We start from the raw sequence: 19829 nt of genomic DNA, 5'->3' as shown, positions 1-19829 counted from the left end.
GATTATAAACGATTACGACAAATAAAACTAATGAGATCCCGGTGATCTCCGATTCAGGTGCAAGTGCCGTGGGTTAAGTTTCTCAGTCGTGAGCCTCCATATTTCTTTTACCCTGTAACCTGCTTTTATTTGTGTCCCGCCACGGCCCCGTGAATGTGGTGCGCGCTGCCCCCGACTCATGCTTGGATACTAAAACGTGTGAAGAACTTGGCCTGCGCAGCCAGGCAATGCTTTACCCCCCCATGTTTTTTTTTTTTTTAATGTGCTATTTTGGTTGAGCTGTTTCTAACGATGTCTAACTGCCCCGATATTGAAGAATGCCAGCATGTCTTGTTAACATGTTAAGGTGATGGAGCCCATTCATGTCTCGAGGTCACTGAAGGTCATTGCTGTAACAGGGCTTTAATAATGTGGTTTTTTTAAAACGAAGGTTCAGTGTTAGTCGGTGACGTTCCACTAAAAACTAATAATTTTTTTTTTTAAAAAAGACGTCCTGGAGCTTCTGCACCGGCGAGTGACCGGCTCAGGGCAATGAGGAATTAGTGTTTGGATCAGCATCCAAAATCTCCATAGAAACATCCTCTTTATTAGATGCCCTACATGGTTACGAGCCGTCTCATTCCTATATTTGTTTTAATGCGAAGATTTCAGGTCCCCTCAGAATCTCTCCCACTCCTCCTTGGCCACTAAATGTCAGTCAGCACTGCAATGACCCGTATCCAAGGAAACCTCGCTTTTATACAACCGCATTAAAACTATCACTTTATTCATTATTCTTGTCTGTTACTCGGTTATCTCTTCTCATTAAGTAAATGCTTTGCTTCCACTCACCCTTTCTTCGCAGTCCAGCAGATACTTTCTGTGCTGCAGCTTCCAGTATGGCTGAGACCTGAAGAGTTGGCAGCACCCGGTGGGCGGAGCTAGCTCCTGACAGAAAACACCTTAGAGAAGGATCATAGAGTTGTAGGAGGCCTTTTGGATGACTATTTTTTCCCTCCATTTGGGAAGCAAGTCCTCCAACTCTCTCTGATACAGGAAGTAGCGGCACAGAGAATGATTTACCTGCTGAACTGAATGCCAGATGGTTGGGGGGGGGGTGTAATAAAATAGGCTTTAAAACCCAACCTTTAAAAATAGTTTTTCTATTCAAGCTTTCAAATGTTTTGTTCCAGACCTTTCTGTCCCTGGGTTGTGACTAGAAACGCTTACACATTGTGACATTTACATTTCCTGCACAAAGTCTATACGTTTTGATGTTTACTTATTATGTACAAAGAGTAATTCTGGTGCCACAAGCGGCGCAGTCGGCAGGATCACTCAATTAGTTGCCTTGGCGATTGCACCGGAATTGCTCCCTCTCTGCAGAGCTCCTGCCAGTTGCCGTGGTGTTCTGTAGTATTTTTGTGATATTTTTGTGTTACATCTGTGTGCCCCCCCCCGTGTGCCGTATAAGCTCACACTCTGACGGGGTCTGTCTGCAGTCCTGCCTAATGCTGTCTGTCTGTATCGTTTTGCCTTGTAGGGTCCACCCTGAAACGGCTCTGTCTTGGCAAAGAACACAGCAGTAGTAACTATCCTTTTTCTGTTTTGTTTTTTTTATCCGTATTTTAGCATGGGATGTCTCGCTTGTGGTAAAGCATTTTTTCGCTTGGGAAGCATGCGCAGCCGTGGCATTAGGTATTTTGCAGGTACGCCGTGGAGTGCTCGCGCATGCACGCCCTGGAAACGCTGCCGGGTATCTGCATGTTATGTGATATCTGTGATCCGGTTCTGTGATGTGTTCTAGATGACGTCTCAAAGCTGCCAATTTTTTTTGTTTCATTTTGTATTCTCGTTCCGGAGAGACAGAGCGTGAAATATTTTGTTGGGAAAGCTGCGTTAGAGCCCAGGCACCCATAAAATGTTTTTAGCAGCAGTTCATGGGAGTTGTAGTCCAATTACAGAGGGGGGGGGTCTGTACCTAACTGTTACCACGTCTGATTATTATTTTGGTCCCTCAAACATTCTCCTTATAGGACGATCTATATTATGAGCGTTCTCGATGTGAACAGTAGGAGACGCCTCTGAGGACGCGTCCTTGGGAACGAGAATACGGCCACGAAAGGGAAACTTTCAAGTCTCAGCTCAGAATTTTATAATAACAAAGGATTTTCTGCAATTTCTAGGATCTTCAACCAGCAGCTTGGCTGTCGGCCCAGAGACGTCTTCAGCTCCTCCACTGGCCGCCCAGCAAATCCAGACCAACAATAGCAACAACAAAAGGGCCACGTTCACGGACGACCTGCACAAGCTCGTGGACGAATGGGCGAGTAAAACCGTTGGGGCCGCGCAGTTCAAGCCTTCACTGAACCAGCTGAAGCAGTACCAGCAAAGGCAAGATCTGGAAGGCAAACCAAACGGCGCCGGCGGGGTAAGTTTGGTGCTTGGAGAGTGACCGTCAGACTTTGGGTTCGTTATAAGCAGAAGTCTCCTTCTCTTCATAGGTTCATCGCTCTACGTCTGATTCAGGAAGAAAACGCGCTCCGGTACCCAGCGTACCTTCCTCCGTTCCGGCTTCCCTCGCTGGAGTTGCGCAGGCCGGCTCTCTGCAGCCCTTCAGATTGCCCCTCTCTCAGTATACCGGTGTTTTCCCGGCGGCTGCGGCGTACGGTGTACAGTGGCCAGGAATTGCAGAGAGTCAAACATGCGCAATGTTCCCCATGTCAACCCAGCAGCCAGCTAGAAAACCCTGCGGCCCAAACATGAAGATCACGTAAAGCGATTGCCTTGCTTTCACCAGACGTCCAAATGTGAACAGTGTTGCCCTGATCCGGTCCCGTGTTTTTGGTTCTGTTTAGCCGGTGCTTGCCAGGCCTGCGGTGCATTACCTGCAGTACATATTGCAGCTGTTTTTAGCACTGCGCCAACAGGCTTACGGTCGGAGCCTAAAACCTCACCTCGCCACACACTGCAAAGCATCCCCAGCGATCGCGTCTCCTCCCCGGTCAGTCTGGTGACATTTTCGCCTTTCCCCTCATGGCAGACATTTGCGTATTTCACGGTTTTACAAACCCGACATGTAAAGCTACTTGAATTAATTAAGGATATTATGAACCCTGGGGCGGTTTAGTGCCTTGATATATTATATTCCGGTGTATCTGGAAACATCTTAAAAATAAATAAATGCAAATAAAACATCTTACACAATTCACAAAACAAACAAAAATCTCAAAAATCAGATTTTATTTTTACACTTTCTTCCTTTCTCCAACGTAATTTGTACAGAGAAATGCCGGCTAAATGCTTGTTTATTTTGAAAGCTTTGGATGTTAATTTAACAAGTCCGTTCGTGAGACCCCCCCCCCCCCGCTACCTTCATCTATTGACCTTCACATATTTCATTTTTAAAATATAAAAAATCTAGGGGAAAATGAGCCTCTTATGTATTGTTATATCTCGCAGAATTAACAATTTACCTGCTGAGTTGCAGATGCAATGCGTGGCACAGCGGAGGCATTAGAGCAAGAGCTTAGATCCCGGTGGAACGCGTGGGCACCCTAGATAAATACCTTGATATCACATATACGTGGAAAAACGCCTTAAGGTTCCGAGTTGGGTCATGTGACATAAGGTTGTTTCTTTGTATCTCACTTCAGCCAAAGTTTTTCAATCAGGGAAACAAAACAAAAAAAATCTTAAAATGTTTTTATTATTGAATTTTTATTGTTCACTGCGTTGGTTTCCATGGTAAATGGTGAACCCAGTATGGCCTCCATGGCATTAGCACCTTTGAACTTTTCCTAATCAGGGGTCCAGCGTTAAAATGATGATGATGTCTTCAGGCTTCTTTTTGGTTTTGACCCTCCACACACTTCTGCGGTGGTCACAATGTTTTGTGCGAGAGAATTACCCCTGGGGCAGATGCATAAGGTTGTTGCACCTGCTCTGTAGATAAGGCTATAGCTTCTCATGTTGCTTTGAGGACAGTCGCTTGAAATGACTTTTTGGCTGCAGACAGCTTTACCAAATCGGTTCCTTGGGACGCTTTTTTGCGAATGAAATCTTAATCGTTCATTCTAACACCCGTCATACATAATCTCGGAGCGGAAAATGCAGTAGTAAGTGGGATTATTGTAGTTCCGCATCCCTTGTGCACTTTTTAACACATTCACGGAGCTGCAATATTTGCACATATTAGTAATTAATATTTGAATCTTTTTTTATATATTTTGTGGCTTTTTTCTCCCTTTCCAATACATTAAATAAGCTGCAATGCTTTTCTAAAGCCTGGATCAATTGATAATATCTGTAGCGTGTGTCACAGGGGCTTATTCACTAAGGCATTGGGCATTTAATCTTTAGCCAAAAAAATAATCAGAATTTCAGTTGTATTTTGAACACGTTCTGGGTGGTGGATTCCGGGAACCTTTCGGAGTAAATGTTTCCATGTTAGGTGTTAGCGGGTCGCCCTGAGAAGCGATTATCATTTGGCCGTATTTATCGAGGCTGCAGCCATTTGGAGGAAAATTGGTAAAAAACCTCAAGGAATATTTTGAACGGCTCCTTGATAAATACGGCCCTTGGATCTTTGACGGTGGGATCCAGAGAGCAGATCGCCCAATTAAATGATATAAAATAATAATAGAATGGTAAAACTGGGATTTCTTTTCATCTGTTTCTACAATCCAAACCACTGGCTGGGTTCTTTCAACTATTTCTATTTTAAAATGTAAAGCCTGACCCTGAAGCGCAGATATACAGTGAAGCGAGGGCAGGCAACCCGTGTCTGTGGATAATAGGAGTTGTGGTCGATCAGCAGCCTGCGGGTTTGCCGGCCCTGCATGTAGACGGCTGCTTTTACCTGCAACGACTCAGGATGGCGATTGTCCTGCGCTGCCAAAGCTGTGAAATGTATAGTTCAAACATTGTCACTGTATCTGTTTTCTCCTGGTATTCCGTTTCCTAGGTGATAGCGCAGAGTTTTCTGCCGGGCGACATCCTTCCCATAGTAAGAGATTTCTGTTCTCTTCATATCTTTGATTTTAGATCATGCGCATACACTTCACGAGCCCCCCCCCCGGCTTGCCCTGATGCTCCTAATCGCTCTTGCCTGTTGTATAGCCCCAAAACGCTGATGACGTCAGCAGCACTACATCCGCAATATTGTATATTTAATTAAAATAAACATTTTGTGCTTGACTTTGTGTCCCGTGTCGTGTGTGCGAATCTTCTCGCGGCTCTTAAACGTGTATCTAGTCCTCTTCTGTATTTTTAAATGCTTTTTTGAGGGTTCATGGTCCTTTTTGAACGTTATTCCCGATTGAGTAAAGTTCACTTTTTTTATTTTTTAAAAATCTTCCAAATGGTCAGTGAAACGGATTGCCCCTCTCTCCTCCAGGTGGGACTCGTTCCTATAAGTTGAATGAATGAATTTGGTTTAAAATGTTTGTTCACCAGAGCAATTTAACCCTTATTGTATTGACAAGTTCACTATTAGAGTAGGGGGGAGCTTTGTTATAAACTAGATTAATATACTGTATATACAGCGTGTATGTGAATATATATATATATAATATACTTTATATGCACATTATTTATAAGTGCTGCACCGCGAGCGAAGAACTGTTGGCGTTGTATGCTGACTTTATTATTATTATTATTATTATTATTATTATTAACGCGCCTGACAAGTTCTGAGCATATGGAAGTTTAACCCGGATTCTGGCGCCTGTCCGGTGTATGGGAGCGCTCTCTGCACGGCCCGCCTGCGCCTCCCGGTGTCCGTGCAGCAGATTACAGTCCAATCGCGTTTGTAAAGAAGTTTCAGAATAACGATGTCAAAAAATGATTGTAAATTATATCTTGGGGTCTTCTGCGCCTTTAGCGTTATTCTTTATTAAAAAAACAATTTATGTCCAGCAAAAAAAAAATCCTATTCCTGATAATTCTGTATACGCCGTACAGCAGCCCATCGGTTTTATGGGTAATTTGGGAAGTCACCTGAACAAGGTGTGACGATGACTTTAATACCGATGGCGGCCGAGTCCCCCCCCCGCGAAGCCCTGCTGTGCGGGATCCAGTATCTATCCCAGGGATCGTGTGAATCGGCGTGCGCTCTTCTCAATTCTTTTCCTATTCATGTTTTTTTCCTTCCTTGTGTCTGAAGATTTGAGTTTCCATGGAAACGCTCTCCTTGCCAGATGCCAGGAGCTGTAATGAGCCGATATATATAAACCGAATGAAGTCGTTTAAAATGCGTTAAAAAAATAAAGTCGATGATTGTAGTAAATATTTTAACTCTCTTCAGGAGCTACTCGGTTGCCCAAAAGACTCGACCGTAGAACGCGCGACGTTATAAGAAAAATATCCTCTATTTGTAACAACATTCGCTATTCCAGCCTTTACTGCTTCGGTAACCGGAAATGAATAAAATGCGCGATAAAACGCAGATCTTACAGCAGCGACGGCCCAGCCGGCACCCTGAGCCTTCTGTGAAAGATAATGGGGCGAGAGGCTGCGGCATGGTCTTCTGAATACCATAGAGACGGCTCTCCAGACCGAATGCGAGCTTCCCGGCGACGTCCGTCGGGCTCTGCGCTCCGGCGGGTTCTTTCAGATAAGAGATAAGCTGTATGTGGTTTTATTGCGATGAAGCACTGGGGCTCGCGGAAGCAATCGTTATAAAAAATAAATGTTTGAACATGAAAAGCGCCGAGCCGTCCGAGAAACGTGCGCGTCCGATACGTGTTCCGTAACTCCCGACAGGCGCCGGTTCCTCTGAGAACATCAATCATTGTGTCTCCTCTAAAAAAAGATTAACTTCTGCCCCGTCCTGCCCCGCGCAGGGTTAAAAATGTTTGAACTCGTATTAATTGTCTCGCGCATGCTGCGCTCCCGGTAACGGATCTTTATACTCCGCGTTCTATCGTACGGATCGCATGCGGTTTCCAGAACCGGCTCCATTATTCCCGCGGCCCGTAACCATCGGCTGCCATTCGGTTTCCAAGCAACCGGGCCGTGCGAAGCGAGCCGGGGGGAGAGTATCTGGAAGAGGCTCCCACCGTGCGGCAAATGCCGATTCATTTATTCATCGCAGAGTTTATATAAAAAAAAACAAAGAGAAGTCCAACCGGTTTTGTGCAAAGTAACGGTTCCCCCAGTTTTTATCTCCTGGGGGCCGGCGAGATGCCGTAATGCCATCATTTACCACGAGAACCAAAACAAGACTAAACCGAGCGCCTTCTCCGCGGCCAAGCACATCCGGCCATCCACAAACAGTGACATTAAATGTCCCCGGGGGGGGCTGGGGGGGGGGGTAAAACATTTGCTGTCCGAGTGAGTTTATGAGACGGAAAGAGGGTCTCAAACAGTGGCCCCCGGCTCCGGCGATTTCCCCCAAAATAAATCTGATCGCGTTCTCCTGGATTAATAAACGATCTGTTTTTAGTCAATGAAACCTTTTCCTTGTATTCCGTGTACTTTGCTGGCTCCTGGTCACGTGTGTTTAACCCTTTGTGGTTTTTGAAGACATTGAGAGAAAGAACCAAAGAGATTCCTGGACCTAAGCCCTCCGTGGGAAGGAAGGGTGGGTGAAAGGAAGCGCCGGAGGAAGCGCCGGGAGATCTGGTGTTAATTATAAATACGAAGGCTTAGAGTTATCAGCCGGTGCATTTACTTCTCCCTCCGCGGCCAGCGCCCAGTTTCCCGGGTTTGCCCTCTGCAGGGGCAATAACACAGAATAAGCCGTGGCATTACCTGGGGCTACAGAGCGCAAGTACCTGAGATATTTTGGGGCCGCACCTCTCCTAACGGCAGAATAAACTCAATTCCCCGAGACTCCTGCTGGGACCACCCATTCTGGGGAAAGTTCTAAATGACGGGCAATCGCCATGGAAACCGACGGGATGCTCTTTTGATTGCTCCGCATACAGCACATTCAGACTCATACGTAACAATGTAACGGCTCGCGGCTTGGCCCCGGAGCTGATTCTGGCACTGGGCACGGATACGCTGTCGGTGCCAGCGGCTCATCTGCCACCCTGTAACAGAGGCTAAACGGCAGTAACCGTACCGACCGGTGAATGTTTTGAAACCGTGGGGCAGGTGCAGGCTACACAGTGAGCTTAATACCCCACCCCGTGAGCTGTGCACGTCTGACATGACATGACAATTAGCACCCCATGGGAGGGCACTACATGTGGCATTAACACCCCATGTGGGGGCAGTATATGTGGCATTAGCACCCCATGTGGGGGCAGTATATGTGGCATTAGCATCCCATGGGGGGCAATACAGGCGGCACTAGCACCCCTCGGGGGCAAAATATACACAACATAGGGAGGGAGAGTTATTCGGATGTCACCAGGTGGTACACACCTATCTGTCGCTTGGAGAAACTGACAGCCACCGACCCCGCCCTCCCCTGGCTCCTCCCTTTCCGGGGCTGGCTTCCTGTCTGCGTCTGTGTGTGAGCGAGCGGCACATGGCGGCCCCCCCAGCTGCATCCTGCCCCCCTCCACCGCCCCGCAGCCGCCGCTGAGCCGCCCTCAGCCCGTGATTCCGCCCGACCGGCCCGCCATGGGGGTGCAGGGCTTCCAGGAGTACATCGAGCGGCGCTGCCCGGGCGCGGTGGTGCCGGTGGAGCTGCAGAGACTGGCCCGGGGGGCCCTGGTGGGGGGCGGCCGGCAGAGACCTCCCCAGAGCCCGCTCCGCCTGCTGCTGGATGCCGACAACTGCCTGCACCGCCTGTATGGGGGCTACTACACCGACTGGGTGTCCGGGGGCCAGTGGCGGCACATGCTGGCCTACCTGGCGGCCCTGGCCCAGGCCTGCCTCTCCGGCAACATCCAGCTCCTCGTCTTCTTCAACGGCGCCCTGGACAAGGCCCGGCTGCACGAGTGGGTGAAGCGGCAGGGCAGCGAGCGCCAGTGCGCCCAGCACATCGTCAGCCACGTGCATGGCAAGGGCACCCCGCCGCCCAAAGTCTGGTTCCTGCCGCCGGTGTGCATGGCTCACTGCATCCGCCTGGCCCTGCTGCGCTGCCGCGTCAAGGTGAGGAGCGCCCCGCGGTACCGGTTCATCCCGAGCCAGGGGCCCCTGCGGTAAAGCTGCACCCCGAGACGGGGGCCCCTGTAGTATTACAAAACTAGGGACGCCTTGTAGTATGAGCAAAGCTGCACCCCGGAACCGAGGACACTGTGCTGCCAGCCTGGTGCCCCCGGTACAGTCACCCCGCGCCCCCGGTACAGTGCTGTCAGTGTACTCTAGTATAGGGTGGATTTGTGGTCTGGCTCTCCGCTCCCTTCTCGCCCATGTACTCTGTTACACGCCGAGTTTAGGGCGCTGCCCCCGGTTACTGCCCCGTAATCCCATCTAAATCCGGTAATCACTCCAAGATTAAAACTCAGACAACATCGGTGACTCCTCGCCCCGTCACTCCGCACACAGGGTTAATTCACTGCTGAGGGTATCAGGAGCGCCGAGTACCTGCCCCTGTACCTGCCCGCCAGCGGGAGGGACACGGGGGGGTCAGTCTATTGATAAAATGCTTGAATTGTTTACTGTGGACGGGACTGGGTGCCGCCAGCGGGGCATTAACCCCCCAGGTACCAGCGCTCTCTGATTTCATGGCGCTGTCAGGTATCCCAGGGATTGGCCGCCGTTTGCGGGATCACCTCCCACGATGTTAACCCTTTAGCTACCAGAGGGCTGCTCAGTGCAGATACCCCAAGAAATGGGGCAGTTTTAGTGTTGCTGTGCGTTAGAATTCTGATACATATGACTTCTGAACCGGCGGCGGCTACGAAAGCTCGGAGGAGGATTAGTGTTTGGATCGGGGATCGGAGACGCTGGTGACAGCTGTCGCTTTATGAGCCGCTGCTTTCAGTCATTACGTATGTTTTTAACGGGACTGCGGAGGAAAGCTCTGCGTTTCTTGCCCTTTTTATTCTCACAATGAGGTGGATACTTAAGTGATATTTGCCCCCCCCCCCGGGCAGTTCTGCGCGTTACCCTTCTGTGTACATTCGAAAGGGAAAAAGTTCAGAGACGTTCCAGGGGAGTCCGCAGAAATTCGACCCCATTAATAATAGAGATCGGCTCTTCTGCGGGCGACACGAATCCAGCGAACCTGAGATCAGGACGTGGCCGGAATCTGAAACTAGAGGGTCAGAGGCTGAGATGGAACGGAAGGATGTTTTACTTTACTGAGAAAGTGAGAGATGAGTGGAACAGCCTCCCAGCAGAAGTGGTAGAGGGTAATACAGTGAGGGGATTAAACATGCATGGGATAGACATACGGCTCCGGAATCTAAGACGAGACCAACGTCTGGTTAAGGTTTGAGTCTTTACAGCAGGAGGAACGGGCCGGATGGGGCCGATCTGCCGGTGGGTTCTGGGTTTCTATTCTCTTGCCGGCTGTGTGGAAATCGCTGTGGCGTCTCCTCAGGCGCCGGTATAAGGAGCGCTCGCTCTGCGCTTCCATCGTTTGCTGGATATTATTTAAGGCGTAGTGGTTGCTGCCGCCGAGCCTCCATGTCGTATCACGCGGTGAATGTCGTGCGTTTCCCGCGGGGGCCACGTTGTTGGAGGGCTGCGTGAGACTTAATCTCGGTCTCCCCACTCCGCTGAGTCCTGCGTGGAGGAATCTGATCCTCGCGTTCCGCCTCTTGGCTTTGTGCAGATTATATCCCCCCCCCCCGGCTCGCGTTTCGCGCCATTCACTGTTACTTTACAAGTTTTATATTCTATATGAGGAGGACCCCTCTAGGTATTAAAACACTTCCCTCTCACAGCGCCCCCCATAGCCCGCTCTGTGCCCCCCGGCTACTTTTCGGGAGTTGGGATTGGTTAATGGGGCGCTTCCTCCGTTTCGGGCAGGTAGTACCGGCAAGCTGGCAAATGCTGCCGGCAACCTTTGGACCTGCGATCATCGCTTTCTGTAACCGGCAGACTCCAGATTATTCTAATGTGTTAACCCCTTGGTTGCTGTCTGTAGGCTGCATTGTCGCTTTTTCTTTTGCGCGGCTGCTGGAAATGGTTCTTCCCTGCCTCATCCACACGGCAAATACTGCGATGGCCAAACACAGATCCCACCGGCCCGTCTGCTTCTCCCATTGGGGAGACGGAAACCTCAATCACTTGGTCTCATCTTAGACTCAAGAGCTGTTCGCGGTAATTGGTTCGGTATCCGCAACCAGCGGAAAACACGCAGGTCCACGCGCGGGGGCTGTGCGCCCGGGTCCCCGGCACGCGCGGGGGCTGTGCGCCCGGGTCCCCGGCACGCGCGGGGGCTGTGCGCCCGGGTCCCCGGCACGCGCGGGGGCTGTGCGCCCGGGTCCCCGGCACGCGCGGGGGCTGTGCGCCCGGGTCCCCGGCACGCGCGGGGGCTGTGCGCCCGGGTCCCCGGCACGCGCGGGGGCTGTGCGCCCGGGTCCCCGGCACGCGCGGGGGCTGTGCGCCCGGGTGTGCTTCAAGAAGTTCCACCAAGGTCTTTGGTGTTGATTTTTTTGCCCTAAATACCCTTTAACCCTTTTTTTTCACCCCACCAGGTTGCCCAGAGCATTGAGGATCACCACCAAGAGGTGATCGCTTTCTGCCGGGAGAACGGTTTCCACGGCTTGGTGGCGTACGACTCGGACTACGCGCTCTGCAACATCCCGTATTATTTCAGTGCCCACGCGCTAAAGCTGAGCCGCAACGGCAAGAGCCTCACGACGAGCCAGTATCTGATGCACGAAGTGGCCAAACAGCTGGACCTCAACCCAAACCGCTTCCCCGTTTTTGCTGCTCTGCTGGGTACGTTTTATCCGGCGTTCATTGAGCGAGCGCTCGGCCTCGGCCTAGGTTCCGATATCCCTGAGATATAACGGGAAGAGCGTCTCGGACCTCAAACTAACAGAGAAAAGCTGTGGTTTCTGCTCGAAAATAGCCGGTTGGCCTCTTAATATAATTTGTCTAAAACCTGTAGTGAATGCGGCCTGTTGTCACGGCGACCAACTCCGTTGCGGGGGTTTAGATGCTAATCCGGTGTAGACTGAGCCAGACGTGAGACGCTCTGCAGAGTGACTCGTATTGAGCCGCCTTGGCTTCCGTCTCTGCGTCGTCCAGGGAAGGGTCCCCCTAGTATACCCGTCCAATGTGTCACAGAAAGGGCCGGTCATTCTGGAATAGTGTAGAACGTTCTGCTTCCTGTCACCTGATGGATATTATCTGAACCGGCTGTAAAACGCGACGTCTTCACCACCCCGTCTCTTCCGTTTTTAGGTAATCACATTCTGCCCGATGAAGATTTGGCCGCCTTCCACTGGAGCCTCCTCGGTCCTGAACACCCGCTGGCGTCTCTCAAGGTATGAACGCCCCCCGGGAACTGTAAAGCTGTAATAGACATTAAGGGACCCCTGAGCGCGGGGACTCTGATACCTGCCCCTCTCTACCAGCGAGGCAGCGGGACTGTTACTGGATGTAAAACACGTTGGCTTCTATCTGCTGGTTGTCGCTTTGTGTGATGAATTCCAGGCCGTTCCGGTTTAACATTTCTTCTTCCTACGCAGGTCCGCGCTCACCAGCTCGTATTACCACCCTGCGATGTAGTGATTAAAGCCGTCGCCGACTACGTGCGCAACATTAAAGACACTAATAATCTGGATGCCATCGCCAGCGATGTTTTTCAGCACTCGCAGGTAACGAGCGGGCGACGCGCCCAGCTAATCGGGTGGATTTTGGGGATAATCTCAGAAGGAATTGTCTGGTTTCTTGATACTGTGTCCCTCTCCCACCAACCCACAAAAACACAGAAGTAGAAGAGAATAACGATGTCGGGAGGAACCGTCTCCAGAAGTTGGTGGTTTCCTTCAGAAGAAGTTTAATGATTTTACTTTGTTTTTTATTCAGTTTGTCCGAAAGACTAATTTCCTTTCTTAAAGTCTCGTTACCGTTGGCTTTATTGCTAAACGCGTTTTCATTCTGATGATTAAAGTATTTTTTCCCTCTTACAGTCCAGAACCGACGACAAAGTCTCCCGCTTCAAGAGAGCTGTTGGCTATTACAGAGCCACCAACAAGCCCTCGTATCCCGCGGGTCCGCATGCAGGTGAGATGGACCTGCATAATTACAGGCTTTGCCATTCCTCTGCCTGTGCCAATCACATCGCTCGCTTCCCTTTGGGTAAAGTGCCCAGACACTGGGGGGGTGTTTTACTCCATAATACCCCACCAGTTGAAGGAAGAGTCCTTAGCAGGTATACGTGAGCATGGCCCGCATTACCCAGGTTTTAATATTTTGTTCATTTGCCCCCCTCTGGGCTGTGAGTTTGATGCCCCCTGCTGGCTGAGAATAGAGAATATAGAAGGCAGATCACCGATAGCCCGAGAACGTGGCTCGTGCCATTCTTAAGCGCCAGGAGCGTTCTCTTGTCATATCGCCTGCTGTAGTTGTAGTGAAGGCACGATTGTGAATTCAAATGTCTAGTTTGTAGAATTTAGCTTCAAATTGTATTCCCTATTGTGTTAAACTCTTGATTGTCATTTTTCTTGGTGCAGCCAGGACCGGCCCTGGTGGAGTCCCCGGTATTTCGCCACCGTACAACCTGAACATTCCGCACGCCAACGTACAATCAAAGCCCGCGGTAAGTGGCTTTTTTGCCATGAAATATTGGCCGTGTTTGCCGTTCGTGGATTGAGGATTAGTGGTGTTTCTGACATAAATTCTTGCTGTTTATTAATCATTTCTTACTTATTCTGTTTTAGGTTCCACACGGCGCTCCCGGCAAAGCTCCGTATCAGTACAACCATCCTGAACCCGCTGCCGCCACAGGGGCCAGAGCTGCGCCTGAGCAGAATAACTACAGTAACATTCCTAATGACGGGAAACACACTCCTCTGTACGAACGGTCGTCCCCAATAAACCCGGCGCATGGTGGGGGCTCGACCCAGGCCGACCCCACCTGCCCTCCCGGCTCTTCACCTTCATCCTCCTCAGACAACGATGAAGGCAACGAAGGGGGATCAGCCAAGTGAGTTCTTTAGAACCAACTAATAGACTGTGCCAGGTGTCCAAAACGGAAAATGCCAAATCTACCCGTCCAGCAGCTCTCTAAGGGGCTTGTTTGGAGCAAATCCTGTGTAGATGGATCATGCCCCATGGTGCGTTCCACGTTACCGGTTGTGTTAAACGCGTGGGGGGGGCTTTGGTTATATTCTTTTGAGTCAGAATCGAGTGCGACAAACACTTATACGGCTTCGCTTTCGCAGCAGTTGTACTTGACGTGTTCTCTGTGTTCAGTCATGTTGCAGGAACCAAGTCTGGTTGGGACAAGAAGGGAAAACCAGAAAAGGCAGGCAAGAAAGACCCCGCAGACCAAGCAAAGGTAACGGTGAACGTGGCAGCCGCGTCGGCTTCTGGCGCGTTTAGCATTTTAATACCCCTGCTTTCTGGCCGTAGGTGGTCAATTCTTCACCTGCCTCATCTGGCAACAAAATGTCAGAAAAGAAAGGAAGCCAGGCCAGTGGTGCGCAGATTCCGTGCCTGCTGTCTATGCCAACCCGAAACCACATGGATATCACTACCCCACCTCTGCCTCCTGTGGCACCTGAAGTAATGAGAGTCGCAGAGCATCGGCACAAGAAAGGGTTAATGTACCCTTATATCTTCCACATCCTGACAAAGGTACTGTTCTTCCTAACCTCTCAGACGCTGCTTACATGATACCCGTTTGCGGTGATCCGGGAAGCGTGGCGGAGTATTACCCGCAGCCCCGATCTGCTGCACCCTCTAGGTGAGTTTAGTTGGGCACCACGTTGAGCTTTTTGTTTTCCTATTTTTCTTGTTTTTGGGCTCAGGGAGAAATTAAAATTCCAGTTGCCGTTGAAGATGAAATGAATAAGGACCTGCCCCCGGCGGCGGTGCTGTACCGGCCTCTACGCCAGTACGTTTACGGGGTCCTCTTTAGCCTGGCAGAAAGCCGGAAGAAGACCGAAAGGCTGGCTTTCCGCAAGAACAGGATGCCCCCAGAATGTGAGTACCCGCGCCGAGCAGGGGAAGATTAGTTAGGGGTCACAGCTAAGCATTACGTTGTCATAATAAAGCCCTAAAATTTAAATTCAGCTTTTAGTCTGTTTTGTGATATTTTTTCACTTGTGTTACGAGGTTGATGTTTGGTACAGTTTAGTTTTTGTACGTTAGATTACCCGGTGATTATTAAAGAATGGGCAGCCTACAAGGGGAAGTCGCCCCAAACACCTGAGCTGGTGGAAGCCCTGGCCTTCAGGGAGTGGACCTGCCCAAACTTAAAGAAGCTCTGGTTGGGTAAGGCGGTGGAGGATAAAAACCGGAGGATGAGGGCTTTCCTGGCATGTATGAGATCGGACACCCCAGCAATGCTGAACCCGGCCAACGTTCCAACTCACCTTATGGTCCTGTGCTGCGTCTTGCGGTAAGTGGATCTCCGCGTCTTCTGCACTCGGCGTGTTACAGTAGTTTTGCCGAGCTTAAGGCGTATCGTACCTTTTATTCCAGGTACATGGTGCAGTGGCCGGGAATCCGAATCCTGCGCCGTCAGGAGCTCGATGCCTTCCTAGCGCAGGCTCTGTCTGCCAAAATGTATGAGCCAGACCAGCTGCAGGAGCTGAAGGTAAACGGCCTTGTGCATCCGATAGCGAATGTTTAATAATGGAAGTGGGTTATGACTGTTTGTTTTTAATTCATTCACCTAAAGTGTGAGTGAGTGGGGATCAGCGTGGACCCTCTGTCACCAGCAGCCATCAATCCAATAATACGATTCAAGCTACTGATTTATCCACAATGTGCTCAGAAACTCTCCCTGTTTTCACGTTGGATGCAAAAAAAGGCCTCTGCTTTATTTTTTGCGTTTCGGCTGAATTTGATATTTTTGTACTGTAAAAAAAAAAATTGTAAAAGTGATTCTTGCAATTTCAGATCGATAACTTGGACTCCAGAGGGATTCAACTGTCTGCTCTATTTATGAGCGGGGTAGATATGGCCCTCCTGGCGAATGACGCTTGTGGACAGCCCATCCCTTGGGAGCACTGCTGCCCCTGGATGTATTTTGATGGGAAGTTATTCCAGACCAAGCTCATTAAAGCCACCAGGGAGAAAGCATCGCTCATTGACCTCTGTGATGGTCAGGTATGTGACCACCTATGCTGGTAAGTGGGACGGGGACGGCTACTTCATGGCTGCGGCTTTTTGTTGGATCGCCGGCAGCAATTAGTTTAATCTTCACACCTTTGGGGTATTGCAGCAAAGCTTTGAGTTGCAGCCATCTATATATCTTGGCCAGAAAGGGTAATAATCTATCTGCAGGTAAAATAGAGGACGGGTCTTATGTTTTCATGGGATCTGAGTTGTCTCTAGCCTTAAACGGAAGAAAACCTAGTGGGTTGTATATCCTTACTGCCGTTTTTTTTATCTGTGTTTTATTCTGATTTAGGCAGAACAGGCTGCCAGGGTAGACAAGATGCGTCAGAGCATTCTGGAGGGGCTACATTTCTCCAGACAGAGCCACCCGTTACCATTCCCGCCGCCGCCGCCCGCCATGCCTTTCTATCCCGCTGCCATGTACCCTCGGCCATTCGGACCTATACCACCACCTCCAGGCAGAGGGAGAGGGTTCTCTGGTAAGTCTCCTAGTAATGCATGAAGTGGACTCCTTGGTAAATCATTACTACAGAATCTGTTTTAAATGTTGACGTTCGCAGATTTCTTTCAGCTCGTCTTCTTCCCTGTCTGTTTAGGGGTCCAACCTATTCCTTCTCATGGAGGAAAGCTTGAGATTGCGGGCACCGTGGTCGGACAGTGGGCCGGAGCGAGGCGCCCGCGCGGCAGAGGAACGTTTCCCCTGCAGGTTGTTTCTGTGGGGGGACCACATCGAGGGTACGCATTGTATTCAGAGTAACAAAACTGTTTACACCACCAGCCGGGCATCGCACCCAAACCGCGGGGACGATTCTCCGGATGAAAAAGCACATGGTCTTGTTAGTTCAGTAACAAAATGTTCTCAGAGCCCTGTTTAAATCCCACGAGAATTACTATTTTTTACGCCGCACAGTTAACATTTATAATTTTGTATCTGTAACACACAGCTACACTTCTGATCCAACAAACTTCTTTTGAAATACAGGCGTCCCAGAGGAGTCATATCCACCCCGGTTATAAGAACGTTTGGAAGAGGGGGCAGATACTATGGTAGAGGATCTAAAAACCAAGCGGCACCTCAGGTAGGGTATCTGGAAAATGTGATTTGTCCACTCCGGGATTGTCCGCTTCGTGTGAATACTTCGGATTGTACGTGCCATGTCCTTTTCCAAAAAGTTCTATGCGCCATCCCAGCTCCGGTGCTGATGAGCTTAAAACCGCCAGGACTGAAATGTCACGTTACGGAAGCTCGTGGACTGGCGTCTGTTCATGCAAATGCTTTGGGACCTGATATTTCCAGTTTAATTGCTCCACTTCATCAGTCTGTGATCGTCTATGAATTTTTTGGTCCGTGGCCAGGATTAGAATTCTGACTGCTTTCTAAGAATGCCAAGAAAGTTGATTTCAATTGTGAGATTTTCTTTTTCCAAAAAAAAAATTAAATGTTTCTTGTAGCTGTAAACGCAGAGTAATCGAATGAGTTTGGAGGTCCTGTTTGTTGGTCGTTCTCTCAAGATCCAGTTGTTTTTTTTTTTAAACTATAGATCAAACCTCCATACGCTGCTTCAGCGGAAGAAGTAGCCAAAGAGCTTAAGACGCAATCGGAGGGGTCGAAATCTTCAGCCGTATCATCGGATGGATCTGTGGCAGAAAACGGGGTGGTGAACGAGGATGTTCCAGCGTCCCAAGTAAACGGGGGCTCTGAAGACGCGGGGGCCTCCAATCACTCTGAAAGTGCCTTAAGCAATGACTCTAAAACGTGCAATACCAATCCTCACTTAAATGCACTAAATGCAGACAGCGAACGGCCCACGGACGAAAGTCCTGAGACTGCTGTCTTAAAAAAAGAAGAGTAAGCTTATTTTTCTAGAGGGTGAAGAACGTTAGAAAGGTCTGGGTAGGAAGATCTAGAAGGAAGGAGCCTACAGTTATGTACATTTTTTCCTTTCCGTAAGTGAAAAATGAACATTGGAAATTCTGATCCCTCTGTCAGACAAAAAAAAGAGTTAAAAAAGGAAAGATTTTATTTTTTAACCAGTTGTAGTCAAACTGCTACAGAAAAGCCAAGAGAAACGAAGAGCATTTGACTCCCATATACTAAAACACATAGAAAGCTGTAACTGGTTATAACAGAAACAACCGCTTCTAGTTCTTTCTCGAGCTATTAAACTACGCTAGTTTGTTGGCAGTTTTTTCAGTATAGCTTAAACTATTAATTTGTAGTTTTTGGCACCACCTGTTTGCCATTATATTTGATTTTACGTAATTGTGTCACGAAGCAGGCTGTCCGGTTTTACGATAATGAACGTAGAGACGTGGCACAAATAGTTATTTGTTTAAAACGTCACCTCTGAGGTGTGCGACCTATTGGAACAAAACGCGATAGGGTAACACTTCAGATCTTAAATACTCATATTACTAAAGCGAGTGAAACCATAGAAAAATCAAGCAACTTTTTTTCTTTCTTCAAACATATGTGTTGGGAACGTTTTCCGTGAGTTAATCCCAAGCGTCCGTGAACAATGAACTGTGGTTTTTCAATCGGATGTAGACCATTTAGTACTTCTACTGACCTGATCTCCTGCATGGTCCATCATTTTTAAGTGTGTAGGTGATATTATGCATGTTATCGTCCTAATTCTGCCGTTCCTAAAAGTAATGTGCCCATCAACAATACACAAAAAACTAATAATCAGTACTAGTTCGTTGGAAGATGTTTAATATGTTTAGTCGCTGACTGATCTTGCGCTAACCTTTACAATTTTGTGATTATCGACCTCTGTTGCATTTACTCTAAAACACAAAAAAAATTATCTAGGCGTTTTAAATATTGACGTTACCCTGTTGTACTCATTGCTGTAAGCATTATTCTCTGTTGCTATTTTATGCTTTCTTTAACAAATATAAAATTCTGTGGGGGGGGGATTCATAAAAAAAAAATTAAACTGCTTTGATCTTTAATAAGTTCCCCCCTTCTGTAGCAGGGAAAGGATAGCTTGTTCCTAATCCCTCTTCGTTTGGGAATCTAGTCTCAGCAGAAAGCAAAGTATACCTCTCGGCATATTTTTTTGGGTGTTTCTCTTAGTGTTTCCAGACTTTTAAATGTACTTTTTTGAAAATCAGAATCCCTTCTCTTTGTTTTCATTTAATAATACTGATGCTCTTCATTAAACATTAGTGATCAGAAATGAGCTGTCATATTTCGAGTCCCTTCCCGCAAGAGATTAGTAGGCATTTTAATGTAAGTTGAACGGAGTTCTGCCCCAACTCATGGATTGTGCAAGAATGAACTACTGTTGGGTTTGGCTGGTCCTTGATGGATTGCGGTGTGTACTGTTTGAAGGCTATTGAATGCAACTTACAATGCTTAATAAAAATCTTTATTCTTTTAGTATAAAACTGGCTCGTGTTTTTTCTTTTTGTACCGACCATTGAGTTTGCTTGTGTAAATGGCCAGGTTGAGTTAATCTGACATGAAATCCCGTTAACTTTTGAATATGCAATATAAAGAAAATTACTAAATGGGGTATATTGAGCTGCAAGCTCTTGGGTCCAGTGTAGAAGTAAAATACTGTTTGGTTATAGAAACAGTTGTCCTCTAACATGCTGAGAAAGATCGATTGAAAAGGCTGCCTTTGTTCGCTGTTTGAATGATTATCACACATTTTGGAGAAAAATCAAATGTGCCCTCAAATTAT

At 48.6% G+C, this 19829-nt stretch overlaps 2 protein-coding genes across 2 annotated transcripts in view; both read left to right on the top strand.

The window, feature by feature from the left end:
* The window catches only part of WNK2 (WNK lysine deficient protein kinase 2), a 34149-nt gene extending 30975 nt beyond the window's left edge, over positions 1-3174 (top strand). The window contains exons 25-27 of the mRNA XM_053469460.1: positions 1523-1567; positions 2166-2410; positions 2484-3174. Coding sequence (XP_053325435.1) covers positions 1523-1567; positions 2166-2410; positions 2484-2756 — 563 coding nt within the window. The 3' untranslated portion in view covers positions 2757-3174. The remainder of the gene's footprint in view (positions 1-1522; positions 1568-2165; positions 2411-2483) is intronic.
* A 5255-nt stretch (positions 3175-8429) lies between these two features.
* Positions 8430-19530, top strand: FAM120A (family with sequence similarity 120A). Its single transcript, XM_053468663.1, has 17 exons — positions 8430-9030; positions 11529-11775; positions 12244-12326; positions 12531-12659; positions 12975-13068; positions 13518-13603; positions 13725-13990; positions 14260-14344; positions 14419-14643; positions 14817-14991; positions 15160-15409; positions 15493-15607; positions 15913-16122; positions 16427-16613; positions 16731-16869; positions 17117-17213; positions 17676-19530. The coding sequence occupies exons 1-17, from the start codon at positions 8557-8559 to the stop codon at positions 17985-17987; spliced, it is 3174 nt and encodes a 1057-aa protein (XP_053324638.1). The 5' UTR covers positions 8430-8556; the 3' UTR covers positions 17988-19530.
* The last annotated feature ends 299 nt before the right edge of the window (positions 19531-19829 follow it).

This window comes from Spea bombifrons, chromosome 6, assembly GCF_027358695.1.
Source record: "Spea bombifrons isolate aSpeBom1 chromosome 6, aSpeBom1.2.pri, whole genome shotgun sequence".
In the NCBI taxonomy this organism is placed as follows: Eukaryota; Metazoa; Chordata; class Amphibia; order Anura; family Pelobatidae; genus Spea; species Spea bombifrons.
The sequence above is the reverse complement of the archived record's forward strand: the minus strand, read 5'-3'. Positions and strand labels throughout refer to the sequence as shown.

What these genes read in the sequence shown, in the direction of transcription:
- FAM120A (XM_053468663.1), top strand. Translation starts at nt 8,557, where the DNA reads ATGGGGGTGCAGGGCTTCCAGGAGTACATCGAGCGGCGCTGCCCGGGC. An exon ending in ACCCGCTGGCGTCTCTCAAG is followed by an intron (nt 12,327 to 12,530) that starts GTATGAACGCCC and finishes CTTCCTACGCAG; the next exon opens with GTCCGCGCTCACCAGCTCGT. An exon ending in TCTTCCACATCCTGACAAAG is followed by an intron (nt 14,644 to 14,816) that starts GTACTGTTCTTC and finishes TTTTGGGCTCAG; the next exon opens with GGAGAAATTAAAATTCCAGT.